Source organism: Somniosus microcephalus, chromosome 34 (assembly GCF_052327205.1).
Source record: "Somniosus microcephalus isolate GS21.2 chromosome 34, FLI_Smic_1.0, whole genome shotgun sequence".
Taxonomy (NCBI): Eukaryota; Metazoa; Chordata; class Chondrichthyes; order Squaliformes; family Somniosidae; genus Somniosus; species Somniosus microcephalus.
Genome location: NC_141020.1, coordinates 12,074,360 through 12,098,393, shown reverse-complemented (window position 1 = coordinate 12,098,393; position 24,034 = coordinate 12,074,360). Strand labels below are relative to the sequence as shown.

The window sequence follows — 24,034 nt, the reverse complement described above, 5'->3', positions numbered from 1 at the left end:
TTCATATTCCAGAGACTCAAGCACAAAAATCTAGGCTGACGCTCCCAGTGCCAGTGCTGAGGGAGCGCCGCACTGTCGGGGGTGCCATCTTTCAGATGAGACGTTAAACCGAGGCCCCATCTGCTCTCTCAGGTGGATGTAAAAGATCCCACGGCCACTATTTCGACTAAGAGCAGGGGGAGTTCTCCCCGGTGTCCTGGGGCCAATATTTATCCCTCAATCAACATCACTAAAACAGATGATCTGGTCATTTATCACATTGCTGTTTGTGGGAGCTTGCTGTGCGCAAATTGGCTGCCGCGTTTCCTACATTACAACAGTGACTCCACTTCAAAAAAAGTACTTCATTGGCTGTAAAGCACTTTGGGACGTCCAGTGGTCGTGAAAGGCGCTATAGAAATGCAAGTCTTTCTTTCTTTTGAAGACTTTTTGTTTATTAGATATAGAAATGGGGAAAAGGTGGGGCGGTTGGAGCAGGAGGGTTATGTGATAAAGCCTCCAGGACGAGGAGTTAGCAACCGATAGATGGAAGCAGGTAGACTGTAGCCCCACCCCCCCCCCCTCCCCCAGGGCCCAGTGGGTATAGAACGATATACACCAGGGAGGGTCCAGCTTTGATCCCCGGATTGTGCTGTTAGCTGATGGCAGTCTAGGTGTTGGCACAAACTCTACATTCAAGCATAGGTCCCTTGCAGTCAGAATCAGGGGAATTTATAATGGGGAACAAAGAAATGGCAGGCCAACTAAATTCATACTTTGGTTCTGTCTTCACAAAGGAGGACACAAATAACCTCCCAGAGATGTCGGTGAACATAGAGTCTGATGAAAGGGAGGAACTGAAAGGAATCAGTATTTGTAGGGAAATGGTGTTAGGAAAATTGAAGGGATTGAAAGCCGATAAATCCCCAGGGCCTGATAATCTACATCCTAAGGTACTTAAGGAAGTGGCCCTAGAAATAGTAGATGTATTGCTAGTCAACTTCCAAAATTCGATGGAATCTGGAACAGTACCCATGGATTGGAGGGTAGCTAATGTTACCCCACTATTTAAGAAGGGTGGTAGAGAGAAAACGGGGAATTATAGACCGGTAAGCCTGACATCGGTAGTGGGGAAAATGCTAGAGTCCATTTTAAAAGATGTAATAGCAGAGCACTTGGAAAACAGTGACAGGATCGGACAAAGTCAACATGGATTTACAAAAGGTAAATCATGCTTGACTAATCTACTGGAATTTTTTGAGGATGTAACTGGTAGAATAGATAAGGGAGAATCAGTGGATGTGGTGTATTTGGACTTTCAGAAGGCTTTCGATAAAGTCCCACATAAGAGATTAGCGTGTAAAGCTAAAACACATGGGATTGGGGGTAAGGTACTGTCTTGAATAGAGAACTGGTTGGCAGACAGGAAGCAAAGAGTTGGAATAAACGGGTCTTTTTCCGAGTGGCAGGCAGTGACTAGTGGGATACCGCAGGGATCGGTGCTAGGACCCCAGCTATTCACAATATATACAAATGATCTAGACGAGGGAACTAGATGTAATATCTCCAAGTTTGCAGATGACACAAAGCTGGGTGGGCGTGTGTGCTGTGAGGAGGATGCAGAGAAACTCCAGTACGATTTGGACAGGTTGGGTGATTGGGCAGATGCATGGCAAATGCAGCATAATGTGGATAAATGCGAGGTTATCCACTTTGGTGGCAAAAACAGGAAGGCAGATTATTATCTGAACGGCAATAGATTGGGAAAAGAGGAAGTGCAATGAGACCTGGGTGTCCTTGTGCACCAGTCGCTGAAGGTAAGCATGCAGATGCAGCAGGCGGTTAAGAAGGCAAATGATATGTTGGCCTTCATAGCGAGAGGATTTGAGTACAGGAACAAGGAAGTCTTGCTGCAGTTGTACAGGGCCTTGGTGAGACCACACCTTGAGTATTGTGTGCAGTTTTGGTCGCCTTATCTGAGGAAGGATGTTCTTGCCATGGAGGGAGTGCAGCGAAGATTCACCAGACTGATACCTGGGATGGCAGGAATGACGTATGAGGAGAGATGGGGTCGATTAGGCTTATACTCGCTAGAGTTTAGAAGAATGAGAGGGGATCTCATTGAAACTTATAAAATTCTAACAGGACTAGACAGACTAGATGCAGGAAGGATGTTCCCGATGGCAGGGGAGTCCAGAACCAGGGGTCACAGTCTAAGGATAAGGGGTAAGCCATTTAGGACAGAGATGAGGAGGAATTTCTTCACCCAGAGAGTGGTGAACCTGTGGAATTCTCTGCCACACAAGGCAGTGGAGGCCAATTCATTATATATATTCAAGAAGAAGTTGGATATATTTCTTGAGGCTAAAGGGATCAAGGGATATGGGGAGAAAGCAGGGGCAGGGTACTGAATTTCGATGATCAGCCATGATCTAATTAAATGGCGGAGTGGGCTCAAGGGGCCGAATGGCCTACTCCTGCTCCTATCTTCTATGTGTCTATGTTACAATTGGCTTCACCACAGCTGGATGGGGTGGGAGGGGGGGGTTAAATTCATTCACTCCTGACCAACACCCCCCCCCCCACCCACTGCTGGAAAGTCATTGAGGGGGAGGCGGAAGAAGGGGTCAGGCTCGACTGTGATGGCACCCACAGTCAAATGGCCTGCCGACGCCCACTGCCTCACACGCGGAGCGAAAGTGCCGGAGGTCGGCCTGCGCACAACGAGCTTGCAGCCATCGCAAGAAACTTGGTCGTCGTCACCGGGACGGAATTCAGCAGTAAACATGGCAACCTCATCCATAAACCCCGCTGGCCCCGTATCCCAAGTCCCGTTCGCCCGTCACCCCGCCTGTGCTCGCTGGCCTACATTGGCTCCCGGTCCGGCAATGTCTCAAATTGAAAATTCTCATCCTTGTTTTCAAATCCCTCCCATGGCCTTGTTCCCTATCCCTATCTCTGTAACCTCCTCCAGCCCCACAACCCTCCGAGATCTCTGCGTTCCTCCAATTCTGGCCTCTTGCGCATCCCCCGATTTCCATTGCACTACCATTGGCGGCCGTGCCTTCAGCTGCCTGGGCCCCAAGCTCTGGAATTCCCTCCCTAAACCTCTCCGCCTCTCTCTCCTCCTTTAAGACGCTCCTTAAAACCGACCTCTTTGACCAAGTTTTTGGTCACCTGCCCTAATTTCTCCTTATGTAGCTCGGTGTCAAATTTTGTTTGATTGTCGCTTCTGTGAAGCGCCTTGGGACAATTTACGACGTTAAAGGCGCTATATAAATGCAAGTTGTAGTTGTTGTTCAGGGAGGCCTGATGTGGGAAATTAAAATGTCACAATGGGTGCAGCAAGGGGGGAATTGATCTCGGTGTGGGGTTTAATCGTATTTAACCCGTGCCATACCGGGCCCGGGAGCACTCAACACTGCTCAAACTGGAAAAGTGTCCCATCCCCCAGCACTGACATCTCGCCCTCTTCAGGAACCTCCTCCAAAACAAAGAATAACAAAATACCACTGAGATTCTGAACTAAAAACAGAATATGCTGCAAACACTCAGCGGGGCAGACGACACAGAACAGACAAGATAACGTTTCCTGTGTCGAATCTTCATCACAACTGGAGGATATTACTGATGAAGAGCACTTAAAAAGAAACAGAACAAAGGGAAGGGGGAGGGAAAACACAGACACACAGACAGATGCGCAGAGACACACAGAGGCACACAGACATGCACGCACAGACAGACGCACACAGACACACACACAGACACACACACAGATGCACAGAAACACACACACAGACACACACACACACACGCAGACACACATGCAGGCACACACACAGATGCATGCACAGACACAGACACACAGACAGAGACACACACGCAGGCGCACGCACAGACAGACGCACAGACACAGAGACACACAGACAGACCACATGCTCACAGACACACACGCATATGCACACAGACAGACACAACCATTAGAAATATAATGAGCAGTAAAGTGCTTAAGACAGTGAACTGGCAGAAGTGATAGTGACATGAGCCAATAGGAGGTAGAATGAGGGAATTTAAAGACAATTACGAGACACAGAATGTGTGAATAGCTGAGGAGCGAGAGACAAGGCAGCTAGATATGGAACCACCAAAAACTGGCGAAATGGAGCGGACTGGCACCAAGGATGGAGAGCACCCCCCCCCCCCCCCCCCCCCCCCCCCACATCAGCATGGTGTAGTGACAAAAGGTCCCCACCCCAGGCACAAACCCTAACCTTTCCCCTCCCTGGGAACACCAACACACTCATCACGGGAGAACGCCCCCCTGCTCTTCTTCGAAACAGTGGCCTGCCGGACCTTTTCCGTCCCCCCCGAGAGGGCAGACGGGGGCCTGGGCTTAACGTCTCATCCGAAAGACGGCACACCTCCGACAGTTGCAGCGCTCCCTCGGCACCGCAATGAGGCGTGGGCCTGGAATGGGCTCGGGAGTGGGGACTCGAACCCACGACCTTCTGCCTCAAAGCGGCGAAGAGTGGCTACCCGCGGCTGGCACCGGAAAAAAAAAGTCACAGTCCCCCCGAGGCTAGGCCCCCCGAGAGGATGGATCCCCGGAGGGATGGGCAATAAACGCCGGCCTTGCCAGCTTCGCAGACAGGCCACGAATCAAATCGTTAAGAATACCGCAGGAGGAGGATCAGCCTCTTCAGGAAAGATAAAGAAAGAAAGACTTGCATTTGTATAGCGCCTTTCACGACCACCGGACGTCTCAAAGCGCTTTACAGCCAATGAAGTACTTTTTGAAGTGTGGGCGCTGTTGTAATGTGGGAAACGCGGCAGCCAATTTGCGCACAGCACGCTCCCACAAACAGCAATGTGACAAATGACCAGATCATCTGTTTTTAGTGATGTTGATTGAGGGAGAAGTATTGGCCCCCAGGACACCGGGGAGAACTCCCCCCTGCTCGTCTTCGAAATAGTGGCCGCGGGATCTTTTACGTCCACCTGAGAGAGCAGACGGGGCCTCGGTTTAACGTCTCATCCGAAAGACAGTGCGGCGCTCCCTCGGCACTGCACCGGGGGTGCTGGGCTAGATTTTTGGTGCCCAAGTCTCTGGAGTGGGACCTTGACCCCAGAAACCTTCTGACTCAGGGAGGCGCGAGAGAGTGCAGCCCACTGAGCCAAAGCTGACAACTGCTAAATGTGATGTTGGTTGAGAGATTAATATTGGCCCCAGAACTCCCCCCTTGCTCTCCTTCGAAATACATCCTTTACGTCCGCCTGAGAGAGCAGACGGGGGCCTGGGCTTAACATCTCATCCAAAAGACGGCACACCTCCGACAGTGCGGCGCTCCCTCGGCACTGGGAGCGTCCGCCTGGATTTTTTTGGCGCTCAGGTCTCTGGGAGTGGGGACTGTGAACCCACAAACCGTCTGACGCACCGAACCACGGCTGAAAAGATGAGAGGCGGCGTGGAGGGAACGGAGCCAGTGAGCGGAGGCTGCCAGAATATCCCACTCGAGGCCGGAAAACTCGTAAACTGTTTAAAACGCAGAGAGAGAAAAAAAAAAGTCAATGGCCTGTGGTTAAAGAGCCCTGATAGAGCGGACTGCAGACTCCTAATATCCAGCTGTCACGTAAACATTTGCTGCCAGCTAAAGCACTAGCACAGTAATCATTTCCCCACCGCTAAACCTATAACAAGCAATCAGCCCGGGCTGATTGTAAATGACATTCAATTTGGTACGACACTGACTATGTTATTGACTCCAGCAAGTATTCTCATTAAAAAACCGCTGGCTTAAATATCCGGGAATAATCTCTCCTCCCATATAACGGAAGAGCCTGGCATGCCCCAAGGGCCTAGGCTTAAGAAGAAAAATAAAGCAAGGATTGCATTTCTATAGCGACTTTCACCACCTCAGGACCTTCCCAAAGTGTTTTACAGCCAATGAAGTACTTTTCTTTCGAAGTGCAGTCGCTGTTGTAATGTAGGGAAACCCGGCAGCCAATGTGCGCACAGCAAGCTCCCACAAACAGCAATGTGATAAATGACCAGATCATCTGTTTTTAGTGATGTTGATTGAGGGAGAAGTATTGGCCCCCAGGACACCGGGGAGAACTCCCCCCCCCGCCCCCCATGCTCGTCTTCGAAATAGTGGCCGCGGGATCTTGCACGTCCCATGAGAGAGCAGACGGGGCCCCGGTTTAATGTCTCCTCCGAAAGACGGTGCGGTGCTCCCTCAGCACCGCACCGGGGGTGCTGGGCTAGAATTTTGTGCTCAAGTCTCTGGAGTGGGACCTTGACCCCAGAAACCTTCTGACTCAGAGGCGAGAGAGTGCAGCCCACTGAGGTAATGTGGGAATCGCGGCAGCCAATTTGCGCACAGCAAGCTCCCACAAGCAGCAATGTGATAAATGACCAGATCATCCGTTTTTTAGCGATGTTGGTTGAGGGATAAATATTGGCCCCAGGACACCGGGGGGAGACAGCCCCCTTGCTCTTCTTCGAAATAGCGGCCGTGGGATCTTTTACGCCCACCTGAGAGAGCAGACGGGAGGCCTGGGTTTAACGTCTCATCCGAAAGACGGCACCTCCGACAGTGCGGCACTCCCTCAGCACCGCAGCGTTTTTCCTACATAACAGAGGCGACCACACTTTGGGGCGTATTTCCCTTACCGAGAAGCTCTTTGGGACGTGCCAAAGGAGCGGAAGGGTGCCATATAAACGCAAGCTGTTTATTTCAGAGGCCAGGGTGAGTCAGAGCTCAATTGCCACTTCGACAAAGGGTGAGAAAATGGCCGCCGATTCGCTACCGCTTGTTTTTTGGGCTGCTGCCAATGACCAATTGCCCCCCCTTTGATGTTCCCCGGGCAACGAGGTACGGGCGATAAATGGGGCCTTGTCAGCAGCGCTACATCCCGTGAGCAAGTAAGTTAAACTGTGAGTATTTGGGAGGATTTTCTGACTACACACTACGGCCAGTAACCTTCCCACGACCAGCGCGCACCTCAGAAATTTAGTGGCGGCCCTCGCCTGATTTTCCGACCATGTTAAAGACCCCTTTATTCTCCGTTAGACACCATTCAATCCAACGACGCCTCCAGCAATCCTTACCCACCCTTAAATGGACTGACCGTCTAAAATATATGGAAAGGTAATAGAATCACTTCATATACAATAACGCTCTGAAATAAATCACATTCGGGAGAATACCCTCAAGAAATATTTGTATGTTGGCTTTAGCAGCACATAATTTAATTTTAAAGTCAATCTTTTGCTTTTCATTTAAGCATATTCGATTACATCACATTTACAATATTAAAAAATAGTCTTTCAATTTTCTTCAGCCCTAAGATGGTTGTTATTGGTGTGTTTTATTTGTTAGTGTTCTGTGTTCTCCCACCTCTTGTACGCCTCTCTCTCTCGTCGTCTCTGCCTCTCCTTCTCTCACAGCCTGTGTCAGTCTCTGTCTCTCTCCCTCTGTCTCACCCTCTCTCAACCTTTTCTGCATCTCTCTCTCCCTGTCTCTATCTCTCCTTATCTCTACTCTTTCTCTCTCTCTCCCTCATCCCTGTCTCTCTCTCCCCGTCTCGCTCTCTCTCCCTGTCTCGCTCTCCCTGTCTCGCTCTCTCCCCGTCTCGCTCTCTCTCCGTCTCGCTCTCTCCCTGTCTCGCTCTCTCCCTGTCTCGCTCTCTCCCTGTCTCGCTCTCTCTCCGTCTCGCTCTCTCTCCGTCTCGCTCTCTCTCCCTGTCTCGCTCTCTCCGTCTCGCTCTCTCCCTGTCTCGCTCTCTCCCTGTCTCTGTCTCGCTCTCTCCCCGTCTCGCTCTCTCCCCGTCTCGCTCTCTCTCCATCTCGCTCTCTCTCCATCTCGCTCTCTCTCCCTGTCTCGCTCTCTCTCCGTCTCGCTCTCTCTCCCTGTCTCGCTCTCTCCCTGTCTCGCTCTCTCCCTGTCTCGCGCTCTCTCCCTGTCTCGCGCTCTCCCTGTCTCGCTCTCTCCCTGTCTCGCTCTCTCTCCGTCTCGCTCTCTCCCTGTCTCGCTCTCTCCCTGTCTCGCTCTCTCTCCCTGTCTCGCTCTCTCTCCCTGTCTCGCTCTCTCCCCGTCTCGCTCTCTCTCCGTCTCGCTCTCTCCCTGTCTCGCTCTCTCCCTGTCTCGCTCTCTCCCTGTCTCTCTCTCTCTCTCTCTCTCTCTCTCTCTCCCTCTCCCTGTCTCGGTGTGTGTCTCTCTCTCTCCCTTTCTCTGTGTGTCTCTCTCCCGCCTTGTCTGTCTCTTTCTCTCTCTCCCTGTCCCTCTCCCTGTCTCGTCGTGTCTGCCTCTCTCTGTCTCAGTGTGACTCTCTCTCCCTTTCTCTGTGTGCATCTCTCTCCTTGTCTGTCTCTCCCTCTGTTTTCAATCTCTGACACTCCAGCGATTAATGTCTTCCTGTCTGAATTCTGTCACGCTCACGCTAGTTCCCGCTCTAGGTTTCTGTCCAGCTTCCCGAAGAGTCTGGCCCTGAATTTCCTCGGGTCACAATGACGACGATTACTCAAGGATTGCATCAGCGTTGACCTCCAGCGTTGACCCTACAGGAGTTTGCAGGGGCCTGTGTGGGTGGGGGGGGGGGGGGGGGGAGGGTGTTGGCGGGGGGTGGGGGGGGAGGGCATCGCATTATCGCGGGGTAGGCGGGCACAAGAGCCGCAAGGGGCACTTCTCTGGCGCCCACCTGCCCCGTGCCTGCCTGTGGAGGAAGGTGTTGCCCAGGTCTCCCCCCCACCCCCCACCCTCCGATCCTGGCCACATTTCCCTCGGTCCCTCTCTCTCTCCCTCTCTCGGTCCCTCTCTCTCGGTCCCTCTCTCTCGGTCTCCCCCCGCCCCCCTCGCTCTCTCTCGATGTCTCTCTCTCTCTCTCTCTCTCTCTCTGTCTCCCCCTCTCTCTCTCGGTCCCCCTCTCTCTCTCGTTCCCCCTCTCTCTCTCGTTCCCCCCCCTCTCTCTCGTTCCCCCCCTCTCTCTCTCTCTATGTCTCTCTCTCTCAGTCCCCCTCTCTCTCGGTCTCCCCCTCTCTCTCTCTCTCTCTCTCGATGTCTCTCTCTCGGTCTCCCCCTCTCTCTCTCTCTCTCTCTCTCTCTCTCAATGTCTCTCTCTCGATGTCTCTCTCTCGTTCTCCCCCTCTCTCTCTCTCTCGCTCGATGTCTCTCTCTCTCGGTCTCCCCCTCTCTCTCGTTCCCCCTCTCGATGTCTCTCTCTCGGTCTCCCCTTCTCTCTCTCTCTATGTCTCTCTCTCGGTCTCCCCCTCTCTCTCTCTCTCTCTCCAATTCCAATTCCAATTCAAATGCTTTATTGGCATGAAAGTTTACAGAGAACCATATTGCCAAAGCTTACATAGCAAAAAGGTACAGTTTTCCAACATTCTGTAGGTGTCAATCGATTTGACATTTGTTGGGTACATACAATATTACTTTTAACAATATTAATTTTAAACAGTCTTACTTTTAAACAGTCCTCAGGTTGTGACATGTTGTTACATATTTGGCCCCAAGGTATGGTCTGTCTCCTTCTCCCAGGACTAATCTCAATTTTGACAGGTCATCCAATTCCTTGAAATCTGGGGTTGTTTGGCTTAGCTTGTTGAATAATATGTTTCTTGATGTGTTGAATTTTTCGCATTTTAGGAGGAAATGCATTTCTGTTTCAACCTCGCCGGCCAGACATTGATCGCATATTCTATTCTCTCTAGGCTGCCAGGATTTCTTGTATCTGCCTTTTTCAATTTCCAGTTGGTGGTCGCTTAGTCTGTACCTGGTGAGGGTCTGTCTCTATTTTGTGTCTCTGATGGTCGTGAGGTAGTCTGCCAGTTTATAATCTCTTTTTAGGGCCCGGTAACATTCTAATCTCTCTCTCTCTCTCGATGTCTCTCTCTCGGTCTCCCCCTCTCTCTCTCGATGTCTCTCTCTCGGTCTCCCCCTCGCTCTCTCGATGTCTCTCTCTCGGTCTCCCCCTCTCTCTCTCGCTCTCTCGATGTCTCTCTCTCGGTCTCCCCCTCTCTCTCTCTCTCTCTCGATGTCTCTCTCTCGGTCTCCCCCTCTCTCTCTCTCTCTCTCTCTCTCGGTCTCCCCCTCTCTCTCTCTCTCTCTCTCTCGATGTCTCTCTCTCGGTCTCCCCCTCTCTCTCTCTCTCTCTCTCTCTCTCTCTCGATGTCTCTCTCTCGGTCTCCCTCTCTCTCTCGTTCCCCCTCTCGATGTCTCTCTCTTGGTCTCCCTCTCTCTCTCTGTCCCTCTCTCTCTCTGTCCCTCTCTCTCTCCCCTTCACTCTTCTCTGTCTCTCTCACACACACTTTCTCTGTCTCGCACTCTCCATCTGTCTCTTTCTTGTACACACGCTCAATTTCTATCTTTCTCTGTTGCTATCTGTCTCTCCGTCTCTTTTCCTCCTGCCCCGGCTATCTTTCTATTTCTGTCTCTCCCTTTATTTTGTCTCACTTTCCTTCCTCATCTCTCCCTTCTCTTTCCCCTCTGTTCTGTCTACCTCTTCCTCTCCCTTTCTGTTTCTGTCTCTTTCTTTCTCTCTTCCCCCCCCCGACTCTTTCTACTCCCTCTCTCTCTCTCTTTGTCTCCTTCACACTCTCCCGCAGTTTTCCACCTTCACCATTTAATCGTTGGGAAATCAATGCGCAGTGCGTGTCTGAATCTCAGATCCGTGCTGCCACCAGGCAAGGCTCCCCACCTGCAACGTACAGTCAGAATATTATCCCAAACATCACACAAAGAGTGGAATGTGGAACAGCGATCCAGGGAGACAGTGGATGCAGAGAATGTTTAGAATGTTAAGGGGCTGATGGATCCATTTTTGGTTGGCAGGTCTACTGAAGGGAGTTAGAGAGAGGCCCAGAGGACAGAGATGGTCATCCTGTGTTGCCGAGATGATTGAAACATATATTGGGGTGAGGGCGGTGATTAGTTTAAGTCACTCTAACAGATGCATCATGGTGATCTCTAGAGGGAGTGCAACGAAGGTTCACCAGACTGAGTCCTGGGATGGGGGGATTGTCCTATGAGGAGAGATTGAGTAGACTAGGCCTATATTCCCTAGAGTTTAGAAGAATGAGAGGTGATCTCATTGAAACATATTAAATTCTTACAGGGCTTGACAGGGTAGATGCAGGGAGGATGTTTCCCCCTGGCTGGGGAGTCTAGAACCAGGGGTCACAGTCTCAGAATAAGGGGTCGGCCATTTAGGACCGAGATGAGGAGGAATTTCTTCACTCAGAGGGCGGTGAATCTTTGGAATTCTCTACCCCAGAGGGCTGTGGAGGCTCAGTCATTGGGTATATTCAAGACAGAGATCGATAGATTTTTGAATATTAAGGGAATCAAGGGATATGGGGATAGTGCAGGAAAGTGGAGATGAGGAGAAGATCAGCCATGATCTTATTGAATGGTGGAGCAGGCTCGAGGGGCCAAATGGCCGACTCCTGCTCCTATTTCTTATGTTCTTATGTATTACTGAGAAGAACAAGAGCAGCAATGTCATGGAAACACCACCACCTCCGAGTTCCCCATCAAGTCACACGCCATCCTGACTTGGACATATATCACAAAGAATTACATAGTGTTTACAGCACGGAAACAGGCCATTCGGCCCAACTGGTCCATGCCGGTGTTTATGCTCCACACGAGCCTCCTCCCACCCCCTCTTCATCTCACCCCATCACCATATCCTTCTATTCCTTTCTCCCTCATGTGTTTATCTAGCTTCCCCTTGAATGCCTCTATACTATTCGTCTCAACCACTCCCTGTGGTAGCGAGTTCCACATTCTCCCCACTCTCTGGTTCTCCTGAATTCCCTAGTGGATTTATATCACCGTTCCTTCAATCGCCATCCTGGGACTCCCTACCTAACACCATCACCACACGGACTACGGCGGTTCAAGGAGAAGGCCCACCACCAGCTTCTCAGGGCAAGTAAGGATGGGCGATGACAGCATCACCCACAGCACAAGAACAAACTGAAGCAATGTGATCTAATCGAGCTCTGGACGATGTTAGGGCAACAGTGAGGACAATGTAGGCTTCTCCTGGAATTGGCCACAGGTTGTCCCTGCCCCAGAAATTGGCAGTACCAGGAGCTGGCGGGAGAGGCGCACGAGGTTCCAATGTTTCATGGATTGGGTGAGCACTGAATGGCCGGAAGGTTTGTATGTTTTGTGCTCATTGTATGTCAAGCACGTTGAGACTTTTCTGACAAACATGATAATCCTTTCTCTCCATGTCTTTGTTTCCTTCTCACTATCTCCCTGCCAAACTTTGTCTCTCTGTTTCTGACTCTCACTCTCTCTCCGTCTCTGTTCCTGTGTCTCTCTCTCTCCCTCTGTTCTTCTCTTTGTCCCTTTCTGTGTATGTCTGTCTTTCTATCTGTTTCTGTATCTCTGTCTCTCCTCTTTCTCTGTCTCTCTGTTTCTTTTGTCGCTGTGTCACTATCTTTGTCTCTGTCTCTTTGTCACTCAGTGTCTATCTCTTTCTGTCTTTTTCTTGCCTCTGCTTCTTTCTGTCTATCTCCGTCTGTCTCTGTCGTTGCCTCAACCATTCTATCTCTTTCTCTGTCGGCATGTCTTTCTCCATCTCTCTGCCCCTCTGTCCCTGTCTGTACCTCTCTCTGTGCCTCCCTTTCTCTGTCTATCACTATGTCTGTTGGTCTGTGTCTCTCTCTGTCCCTCTCTCTCTCTCTCTCTCTCTACTCCTGTCTGTATCTCTCTGCCTGTCTGTCTCCCTCTCTACCCCTGATTGAGGGAGAGAGAGAGAGAGAGAGATCTCTACCCCTGATTGAGGGAGAGAGAGAGAGAGAGAGAGATACACTGTCTCTCTCTCTCTACCCCTCTGTCTGTATCTGTTTCTCTCTGTCTGTTTGTCTCTCTCTCTGTCCCTCTCTGTCTCTCTCTCTACCCCTCTGTCTGTATCTGTTTGTGTGTGTGTGTCTCTCTCTGTCGGTCTATCTCTCTCTGCCCCTCTGTCTGTCTCTCTCTGTCCCTCTGTCTGTAACTCTCTCTCTGCCCCCTCTTTCTGTCTCCCAGCTCTCATTCCACTCGTAGCCAGGGGCCCTACAACTGGTCTCAGTATTCCTGAAGGAGAGGGAGAGGAATAAATCAGCCAGGGTTCCGGCTGCTGATCCTGATCCAGTGACCGCCCCTGCCGGAACGGCCTTCCGTTGTAATGCCCCTCCCATGGCTGAATAGCCTGACTGATTAGACTTCCACCTGAGGGACAGCCCTTTTGGGCGCAGTACTGGCGAGCAGCTGGCATTCAGCTGGGGCGGAGGGAGGGGCATAAGAGTTAGATGCCAGCCCAGGATCAAGGTCAGATGTCAGCTGAGGTTTGGAGTGAGGCTGGGGAGGGGGTCCCTGGCCCGAGCGACTGACTGGCGGCTGTCGTACAAGATGCTGAATGGCCGCAGCGTTACGAGGCCCCTGTGAGACCGAGCATAACTCCCGGGTAAGAGACAAAACCCCCCGGAGCTTGCCACACGACACGGTCAGCCCCAGAGATAGTAAGGCAGATTGGATGGAGTTAACCGGGTGGTCTTTGAGAGGCACCCGCCCCACCACTCGGGGGTCCCGGGGACTGGAGACCCTCAGAGGGAGGTCACACCCTGGACTTTCTCCACATCCTGCAGCTTGTAAAAACATCTCGACAAGGAACTCGAGACAATTCATTTCCTGTCTGTCATAGTTAAATACATTCACACAACCTACACCACTCGGTCTGCTCTCCTCGTCTCTCTCCCTCTCTCTCTCTCTCTCTCTATCTCCTGTACTCTTTTTCTCTTTAATAACAACAGAAAATGCTGGAAAAACTCAGCAGGTCAGGCAACATCCGTGGAGAGAAATTTGAGTTGACGTTTCGGGTCGAACCCTTCTTCAAAACTGTGGTCCCAAAACTCTTTCCCTGTTTTCTTTGTTCCTCCCATCTCACTCTCTCCTATTTGTTCTCCTTTTCTCTCTCTCTCCCTCCTAAGCTCTGCCGCTCTCTCCCTTTGTGTCTCCTCCCTTTCTCTTTTGTCCTGTTCTCTCTCTCTCTCTCTCTCTCTGTCCCCGTCCCTTCTCTCTTCCCCCTTCTCTTTGTCTCCCTCCATTCTTTTCGCTCAGCAAGTTGGCTGCCGCGTTTCCTACATTACGATAGTGACTACACTTCAAAAAGCACTTCATTGGCTGTGAAGCGCTTTGGGACGTCCTGATTGGCGCTATAGAAATGCAAGTTCTTACACTGAAGCTAAATAAAACACTAGTTCGGGACCAGCTGAAATATTGCGTCAATTCTGGACGCCGCACTTTAGGAAGGACGTGAAGGCTTTGGAGAGGGTGCGGAGGAGATTTACTAGAATGGTTCCGGGGATGAGCAATTACAGTTACTTGGATGGACTGGAGAAGCTGGGGTTGTTCTCCTTGGAGCAGAGAAGGCTAAGAGGAGATTTGATAGAGGTGTTCAAAATCATGAAGAGTTTAGATAGAGTGAATAAAGGGAAACTGTTTCCAATGGCTGAAGGGTCGATAACCAGAGGGCACAGATTTAAGGCGATTGACAAACGAACCAGAGGCGACAGGAGGAAAAACTTTTTTACACAACGAGTGGTTAGGATTTGGAACGCACTGCCTGATTGGGCGGTGGAAACAAACTCAATAGCAGCTTTCAAAAGGGAATTGGATAAATACTCAAAGGAGAAAAAATTGCCGGGATCCGGGGAAAGAGCAGGGGAGTGGGACTAACTGGATTGCTCTTCGAAAGAGCCAGCGCGTACTCGATGGGCCGAATGGCCTCCTTCTGTGCTGTACTATTCTAGGATTCCTTTTCATACACCTTCTCACAAAAGAAAGAGACTTGCATTTCTATAGCGCCTTTCACGACCACCAGACGTCTCAAAGCGCTTTACAGCCAATGAAGTACTTTTGAAGTAGAGTCACTGTCGTACTGTGGGAAATATTGTACTGTAATGTGAGTCTCCAAAAGATCTTAAAGTGCTTCATTAATTACTTTGAAGCACCGCTGTTATGCAGTTGTGAACAGCAGGATCCCACAAGTGGCGCTGTGACCACCTCCTATAGTTGCACAGACTGGTTCGGACTTGCTTTAGTATCTTGTCTGAAAGGCGGCACCTCCGACAGTGCAGCGCTCCCTCGGTGCTGCGCTAGGGTGTCGGCCGAGATCACGTGCTCAAAGTCTCACGGAGTGGAGCTCGGACCCATAACCTCCTGCCTCAGACAGCGCGACCAACGGAGCCAAGCTGACTGCTGGCCACCTCACCCCCACCCCCCCCGCGTCACCAAGGCAGGGGTATCCAAGTGGGGGGGCCGCGGGAGAGCGGAGGGCGAAAGTGGAATTCAAAGTGCGGAACGCGTGGTTCAGACACGGGAACATCTGCCTTCACACAGGCGCTGTGTGTACAAACACATGTGAGGCACTTGAATGTGTAACCAATCGCCTAAGTGCGAGATGGAGCCCAATAAAGTGTTACAGTCGCACCCCTGTGCTGTTTAACATTCCCAGCAATGCGAAGACAGTCCATCCCCCTCGGAGAAAGTCTTTTCTCTCCCTAGCCCTCTGGGTGGGGGGAAGGGAAGTGTTGCTGATTGCATCCAACAGTGGCTAGACGACAACACCAAGTTCATGCTGAAGCCCCGTCTGTAGCAGATTCATAATTGGCTCCTAGTGTAGGGACGAGGAATGATTCTTCAGATCGCCCCTGATCCAGGACAGCAATGTACTGTAACCACCACAAGCTCTCTTCATTTATTCGGTGCCTTGAATTTTAAAATTCTCATCCTCGTCTTCAAATCCCTCCATGACCTCGCCCCTCCCTCCTCTGTAACCCTCCCAGATCTCCGCGCTCCTCCAATTCTGGCCTCTTGAGCATCCCCCTGATTTTAATCGCTCCACCATTGGCGGCCGTGCCTTCAGCTGCCTGGGCCCTAAGCTCAGGAATTCCCTCCCTAAACCTCTCCGCCTCTCTCTCCTCCTTTAAGACGCTCCCTAAAGCCTACCAAGCTTTTGGTCACCTGTCCTAATATCTCCTCATGTGGCTCGGTGTCAAATTTGGTTTGATAATCGCTCCTGTGGAGCGCCTTGGGACGTTTTACTACATTAAAGGAGCTATAAAAATGCAAGTTGTTGTTAGCACTTCTCTGATTTTTCTCTTTTCTCTCCCTAGATCGCTGGGTGGGGGGGAAGGGTCAGATCAGATACTGCCTCCTCACTCCGTTCATAAGAACATAAGAATTAGGAGCAGGAGTCGGCCATTCGGCCCCTCGAGCCTGCTCCGCCATTCAATAAGATCATGGCTGATCTTCTACCTCATCTCCACTTTCCTGCACTATCCCCATATCCCTTGATTCCCTTAATATTCAAAAATCTATCGATCTCTGCCTTGAATATACTCAACGACTGAGCCTCCACAGCCCTCTGGGGGAGAGAATTCCAAAGATTCACCACCCTCTGAGTGAAGAAATTCCTCCTCATCTCAGTCCTAAATGGCCGACCCCTTATTCTGAGACTGTGACCCCTGGTTCTAGACTCCCCACCCAGGGGGAAACATCCTCCCTGCATCTGCCATGTCAATCCCCTTAAGAATTTTATACTTTTCAATGAGATCACCTCTCATTCTTCTAAACTTTAGGGAATATAGGCCTAGTCTACTCAATCTCTCCTCATAGGACAATCCCCCTGACATGAATCAGTCATTCATGAAAGAGTGAGTTATGCAATAATACTGAGCGGCCTGCGGGTGGCGCTGTCCAGGGAGAGTATAAATACTCGGGCACGGGCCCAGCTTGTGCAGGACATTCTTAACAGGAACTAGTGAAGGACACAACTAGACCTCCATGTTGTAAAACAGTTGATTAAAGCTTTGTTTAACGATTAGACCAAGTGCCTAGTAGTTTTCTTATGTCACCCCCCATCCCAGGACTCAGTCTGGTGAACCTTCGTTGCACTCCCTCTAAGGCAAGTATATCCTTCCTTAGGTAAGGAGACCAAAACTCATCGCACCATCTCATTCTTTCACAGGATCTCAAAAACTGTACAGCTCCTCTCACCTCCTTCAACATCCTCCTACGATCTGCAGGCTTCCAAAAACCCACGCTTTGTATCGGCTGGACGCTGTTTAGGAGCATAGGAACAGGAGGAGGCCATTCAGCCCCTCAAGCCTGCTCCGCCATTCAACTAGATCATGGCTGATCTGTATCTTAACTCCATCTACCCGCCTTGGTTCCGTAACCCTTAATGCCCTTACCTAACAAAAATCTATCGATCTCAGTTTTAAAATTTTCAATTGATCCCAGCTTTTTTTTGGGGGGGGGGGGGCGGGGAGAGTTCCAGATTTCCACTCTCCTTTGTGTGAAGAAGTGCTTCCTGACATCACCCCTGAACGGCCTGGCTCTAATTTTAAGGTTATGTCCCCTTGTTATGATCGCCTATTTCCGCCTCCGTAACATCGCCCGTCTCCGCCCTTGTCTCAGCTCATCCATGCCTTTGTTATCTCTAGACTTGACTATTCCAACGCACTCCTGGCTGGCCTCCCACATTCCACCCTACGTAAACTTGAGGTCATCCAAAACTCGGCTGCCCGTGTCCTAACTCGCACCAAGTCCCGTTCGCCCATCACCCCCTGTGCTCGCTGACCTACATTGGCTCCTGGCTAAGCAGCGCCTCGATTTCAAAATTCTCATCCTTGTTTTCAAATCCCTCCACGGCCTCCTCGCCCCTCCCTATCTCTGTAATCTCCTCCAGCCCCACAACCCCCGAGATATCTGCGCTCCTCTAATTCTGCCCTCTTGAGCATCCCTGATTATAATCGCTCCACCATTGGCGGCCGTGCCTTCTGTTGCCTGGGCCCTAAGCTCTGGAATTCCCTGCCTAAACCTCTCCGCCTCGCTACCTCTCTTTCCTCCTTTAAGACGCTCCTTAAAACCCACCTCTTTGACCAAGCTTTTGGTCACCTGCCCTAATTTATCCTTATGTGGCTCGGTGTCAAATTTTTTTGTCTTAAAATACTCCTGTGAAGCACCTTGGGACGTTTTACTACGTTAAAGGCGCTATATAAATACAAGTTGTTGTTGTTCTGGATGTACCTCATAGTCTTTCTAATCTTGCTGGTGTCCTGCAGCCAGGGCCTTGGGTTTTTGAGTGTAATCGGTCACACAGCAAATTACAGCAACTTGTATTTATATAGCGCCTTTAATGTAACAAAACATCCCAAGTCGCTTCACAAAATTTGACACCGAGCCACAGAAGGAAATATTAGGACAGGTGAGCAAAAGCTTGGTCAAAGAGGTGGGTTTTAAGGAGCGTCTTAAAGGAGGAGAGAGAGGCGGAGAGGTTTCGGGAGGGAATTCCAGAGCTCGGGGCCCAGGCAGCTGAAGGCACGGCCACCATTGGTGGAGCGATGGAAATCGGGGATGCGCAAGAGGTCAGAATTGGAGGAGCGCAGAGATCTGGGAGGGTTGGAGGACTGGAGGAGATTACAGAGATAGGGAGGGGGCAAGGTCACGGAGGGATTTGAAAACAAGGATGAGAATTTTTAAATCGAGGCGTTGCCGAACCGGGAGCCAATGTAGGTCAGCGAGCACAGCGGGCGATGGGTGAACGGGACTCGGTGCGAGTTAGGACACGGGGCAGCCAGGTTTTGGATCCCACACCCACCCTCCCGCTCCCGACAACAGGACGGTGTTTGGTCTGACACCACGGTGAGCCTTTGATCTCCAAGCACATCTCCAGGCAACAGGTATCAGCCTGGTGTCGTCCCTCTTTCAGTCTGCATTTAGATTTGAAGTGGTGGGGGGAGCAGGAAGTTATGGAATAGCTGGTGGGCTGGGCCGGATGCGGACTCTCCCTGGGTACCTGCTTTGCACTCTGACCGCCACCCACCCAGGATTTGTTCCACCCGTCTTCCTATTTTCAGAATATAATTGACTCCCCTCCCCACCCCCTCCATTTGACCCCCTCTTCTCCTGAAGCTGCTACCTCTTGCCAGGGTGCACATTGGACGTACCCCCCACCCCTGTTTCAGGACTTTACCCAAGTGGTCTACTCGATATACCTGAGCCTAGACATTGGAGTGGCTGCGGGATATTCGACCAAGGTGTGCATCGCATGCCATATTCATTAAAGCTAGCTCAATGGTCCAGCTGGGACTGACGAACTCCAGTAATCAAAGGTAAGTCTCACGTGAGAGCAAACCTCAGCAAGAATGGAGGGGTTCTTCAAATCTCACCTTATTTCCCCTTGAATGGGCAGCACAGCTGGAACACGGCATTCAGTTCTGGGCACCGTACCTCAGGAAGGATATACTGGCCTTGGAGGGGCAGCAGCACAGATTCACCAGAATGATACCGGGGGCTAAAAGGGTTAAATTATGAGGACAGGTTGCACAAACTGACTGGGCTTGTATTCCCTCGAGTATGGAAGATTAAAAGGCAACCTAATTGAGGTGTTTAATATGATTAACGGATTAGATAGGGTAAACTATTTCCTCTGGCAGGGGGAGTCCAGATTAAGGGGGCATCACCAGGCCGTTCAGGGATGCTGTCAGGAAGCACTTCATAGAAACATAGAAGATAGGAGCAGGAGTAGGCCATTCGGCCCCTCGAGCCTGCTCCGCCATTTAATGAGATCATGGCTGATCATCCAAATTCAGTGCCCTGTCCCTGCCTTCTCCCCATATCCCTTGATCCCTTTAGCCTTAAGAAGACTTCTTCGCACAAAGGATGGTGGAAATCTGGAACTCTCTCCCCCAAAAAGCTGTTGAGGCTAGGGGGGGCATCAATTGAAAATTTCAAAACGGAGCTTTTTGTTGGGCCAGTTTATTAAGGGTTACGGAACCAAGGCGGGTAGCTGGAGTTAAGATACAGATCAGCCGTGATCTCATTGAATGGCGGAACAGGCTCGAGAGGCTGAATGGCCTCCTCCTGCTCCATTGTATGACTCATCCCTAAAGCACCATTTAAAGGATTATACAGAAAATGGCCCCTGTGGCTGCCGACCGGACATGGGAGTAGACAATCAGCACACAGGATGCAGAGCCTCATGTGTGGGATCAGGCAAACGAACAGTAAAGGCTTCAGCCCACAAGTAGCCATGTGAATGGTCAATTTACACCACAATAAGTTGCATTTATATAGCGCCTTAACATAGTAAAACGTCCCGCGGCGCTTCACAGCTGCGTAAATCAGACAAAAACTGACACCCAGCCAAAGGCGGCGATATTAGGCCAGGTGACCAAAAGCTTGGCCAAAGAGGTAGGCTTTAAGGAGCCTCTTAAAGAGAGGTGGCAAGGCGGAGAGGTTTAGGGTGGTAACTCCAGAACTTAGGGTCTAGACAGCTGAAGGCACGGCCGCTAATGGTGGGGCAAAGGGCGTGGGGGATGGACAGGAACAATGTTCCCTCTCGTTTTGTTTTCCACGCACGGTCCCTTTAACTGGCTGCGCAGCCCATTCAAGTTTTCGCGCCTGCGCAGTTCCTTCCGTGTAAAAGCCGGTGAGCGGCCTGGGTGGGACCTCCAGACCGCTGCCCGGCCGCGCAGGCGCGTTTGGATAGGAGTCGGAGGAACACAGATCTCGGAGGGTCGCGGCAGGGCCGGAGTGCAGAGAAAGCTCAGCCCTCCCTCTTTTCCCGACATCGCTGACTGGCGCTCCCGAAAGCATTCATTCTCGTGAGCCTAGGCGGCGGGCTCTTCGACTGCATGAGGCATCACACCCAAACCGCACCCTTCCCCTCACCCGACATGCAGGAGGTCAGTGGCTAGTGAAGGCAATGGGCTGATTCTCCAATGGGACGCACCCACCGACGTCCTGGCTCGGAACAGCTCGCTCGGCACAGAGCAGGGACCTGGCATCTCCTCGGTGCTTTGTGGCTCGGCCTATCACCGAGCAGTGGCTTCACCCACTGAGGGGAGCGAGGAGGTACTTTTCGAGATGAAGATGACCAAAAACATAGTCATCACCACCTTGTGGCTCACTGGTTGAACTCTCTCTGTTTGCAACCATCTCATGTTGGCAAGCAATTTGTACCGCCCCTTTAAATTCCACATTATCTTTTTGGCCTAATTATTTCATTCTTAAAGGAAAGTGTCTGTCTTGAAAACACATCCTTGATTATTTAAACTGACTGAGCCGCCCCTTGTTAGACACAAGGCAGGGTATTCCCAGGCATGTTAAATGATCAGTTTTAACAGGAAACTGCTTTTTTTTTGCAACATAATATTAAGATTTAATTGCTTTTAAATCGCTGTTAAAATATCCCTTATGTAACTTCTGTTATTTCAGAGCAAGATCTGGCACATGGTTTGGGACACCTACATGTAACACACTTTTTTACACGGTTTTTTTTTAATAAAAACTGTTAAAAGCAATTAAGTGGGAGCAGAAATTAAGCATAAATCATAGAATGGTACAGCACTGAAGGGTGCCATTCAGCCCATCGTGCCTCTTTGAAAGCGCTATTCCCCATTTCGTTTTAAAAAGGGGTGGAGATTGAATTGTGGTTTTAGGGGGAAGGGTTAATGCTGATTCACATATTTTAACATTTGAACACAGAGGATTTTTTTTTGGTGTTGAAATTGTGCAATGATGCTCAAAATTGCTCAAATAGGTTTTTTTTCTGTTTCTTTTTTAAAATCGTGGGCTAAACTCGCCTCTCCTGGATTTCTTCGTCACGCTTTGCAGATCTCCAGAAACATTGCCGAATCCCCTTGAATTGTGATCAGAGAGACTGAAAGAAACTCCATAAAAAGTCCCCCACTTGCAATTTGCAACGACAGAAAAAGGCTAGACAAAATATTGAAAAGATCTGTTGCAATGTCACACACAAATAAATCACATTTTTCTAAGCCTTCAAAACCCAAAATGTTTGCAACAGAAAACATATTAATTTCTGATGTGTGTCTGTGTTGGGGGGGGGGGGTGGGGGGGAGTGTGCAAAGCATATCCCTTGCAACAGGACATTTGATGGTATGCAAAAATGCTTTTTCCTTCTGTTTAATGTTACTGCTGGTGATCAGGAGGTGAAGGAGGGGGAGAGAGAGGGAACGGTAGAAATCTGCACTCACCAGATGCCTCCTGAGGCTGTTGGCTTCTGCTGTTCTGAAGCCAGGAGCAGGGTAGAAGCCCTCTTCCTCCTCCTCCTCGTCGTTTAAATCCCAGTTCAGCAGCAGCGGGTCTTGTTCCCGTCTGCTACCGGCGAGCTGTAGTGCTTCTTGAACCAGGTACTCCTGCCTCTGCCTGAGGTAGTGCAACTCCGAGAGACCGGCCAGGCTGCTTTCCAGCCGCTCTTTATTCCTGCTTCGCTCCAGGCTCACCGGGAAAGGGAAAGCCGGGAGCATCTCGCTATTTCAGATAGAATTCCTTTTTCTCCCCCCTCTCTCTCTCTAGCAATGTATCAGCACTGCAAGAGTTTCCATGTGGCCCGGTTTGATACTGTATCCCTGAGCAATTGATACAGTCTGTGTTACACTTTTTTTTGTGGTCAATTTCATTAGGGGGAAACTGACATGTAGAGAGGTCTGTGTCACTCAATCGGTCATTAACATACAAGCCCCATCCCCTGATTCCTTCTGATTCGTCCGTTTCCCTCTCTCATTACATCATCCTTCAAAAGCCTGGAACCAGCTCCTTATATGAAGCAGTTGGAATGTCTATTTTTATTGCTTGTACATTGTTAAATGTGTCTGTGTGTGCTTATTACTTCCTCTCCCCCCTCTCTCTCTCTCTCTCTCTCTGTCTCTTTCCCCTGCCCCTGTCTGCAACTTGGGAGTGAATTTATCCACAGGTTTTTTTTTTCCCGGATTGCTCGGAAATTGTGGATTACAATAAAGAGGACAAGAGCGTTCAACGTTGAAAGCTTTAATCAAAGGAGGGGATCAAGGCCAGCTTGCCTTGGAATCGGTGCTGGCGACAGGACTGGCTCTTCAACGCTGCAGACAGGTCGCTGCGAACGGGAGGGAAGGAAAGGGGGGCATGTTTGGGGAGGTGGGAGGGGTGGGGGAAGATGTGAATGGTTCCACGGGCGATCTAATCCAGAAACCAGCACAGCTCGAAAAATAAGAAGCAAGGGCTAAGAAATCTGCTCGAGATTAAATCAGTAAAACAAAAAATTAATTTGCTCAGTGTCTCCGAGAATAAGCTTTGGGTTCCAATAAAACTATTTTTTTTTAAATAATTCAATCACCCACTTAATTAAGGAACAGCACTCAATGCACACATGTCTCTACTCCTCTCCTGAAGGTGCTGACTCTCACTGGGGTACAGCTCCCAAGGACACCTAGCAACCTAGGACAGTGCCTCACCCAAGTGGCCATCCTTCCACCTGAGAGTCCAGACATTTGAGTGTCAGCAGGCTATTTGGCCATGGGGAGCTTCACAGTCGTGCCTGACCCTGTCCGCGCCCGAACGTACGCCGTCCTGCCTATATCACTGGATCGTGATCGGAAGCCTCGATTTATAATTCCTCATCCTAATCCCTCCATGGCCTTGCCCCTCCCTATCTCTGTAACCTCCTCCAGCCCTACAACCCTCCAAGAGTTCTGCGCTCCTCCAATTCTGGCCGCTTGTCCATCCCCCCACTCCCTTCACCCCACCACTGGTGGCAGGCTAGGGCCTAAGCTCTGAAATTACCTCCCTAAACTGCTTTTTTTGATATATATATAAATGATTGGATATTGGAATACAGAGTAGAATTTCTAAATTTGCCGATGACACCAAACTTGGGGGTGTGGCAAACAGTGAGGATGATACCAATTGACTGCAACAGGACATAGAAAGGCTAGCAGAATGGGCAGACAAGTGGCAGATGGAATTTAATACAGAGAAGTGTGAGGTGATGCATTTTGGCAGAAGGAACAGGGAGAGGCAATATACACTTAATGGCACAGTTTTAAAGAGTGCAGAGACAGAGGGACCTGGGAGTTAATGTGCATCGGTCCCTGAAGGTGGTGGGACATATTGAGAGAGTGGTTAGCAAAGCATATGGGATCTTGGGCTTCATAAATAGAGGTATTGAGTACAAAAGTAGAGAAGTTGTGCTGAACCTTTATAAAGCGCTG

General features: G+C 50.3%; 1 protein-coding gene across 2 annotated transcripts in view; it reads right to left on the bottom strand.

The window, feature by feature from the left end:
- The window catches only part of LOC147096770 (dapper 1-like), a 73,955-nt gene extending 51,464 nt beyond the window's left edge, over positions 1 to 22,491 (bottom strand). For both annotated transcript variants that reach the window (XM_085973386.1, XM_085973387.1), the window contains exon 1: positions 22,043 to 22,491. In XM_085973386.1, coding sequence (XP_085829512.1) covers positions 22,043 to 22,315 — 273 coding nt within the window. In that variant the 5' untranslated portion in view covers positions 22,316 to 22,491. The remainder of the gene's footprint in view (positions 1 to 22,042) is intronic.
- Positions 22,492 to 24,034: the final 1,543 nt, after the last annotated feature.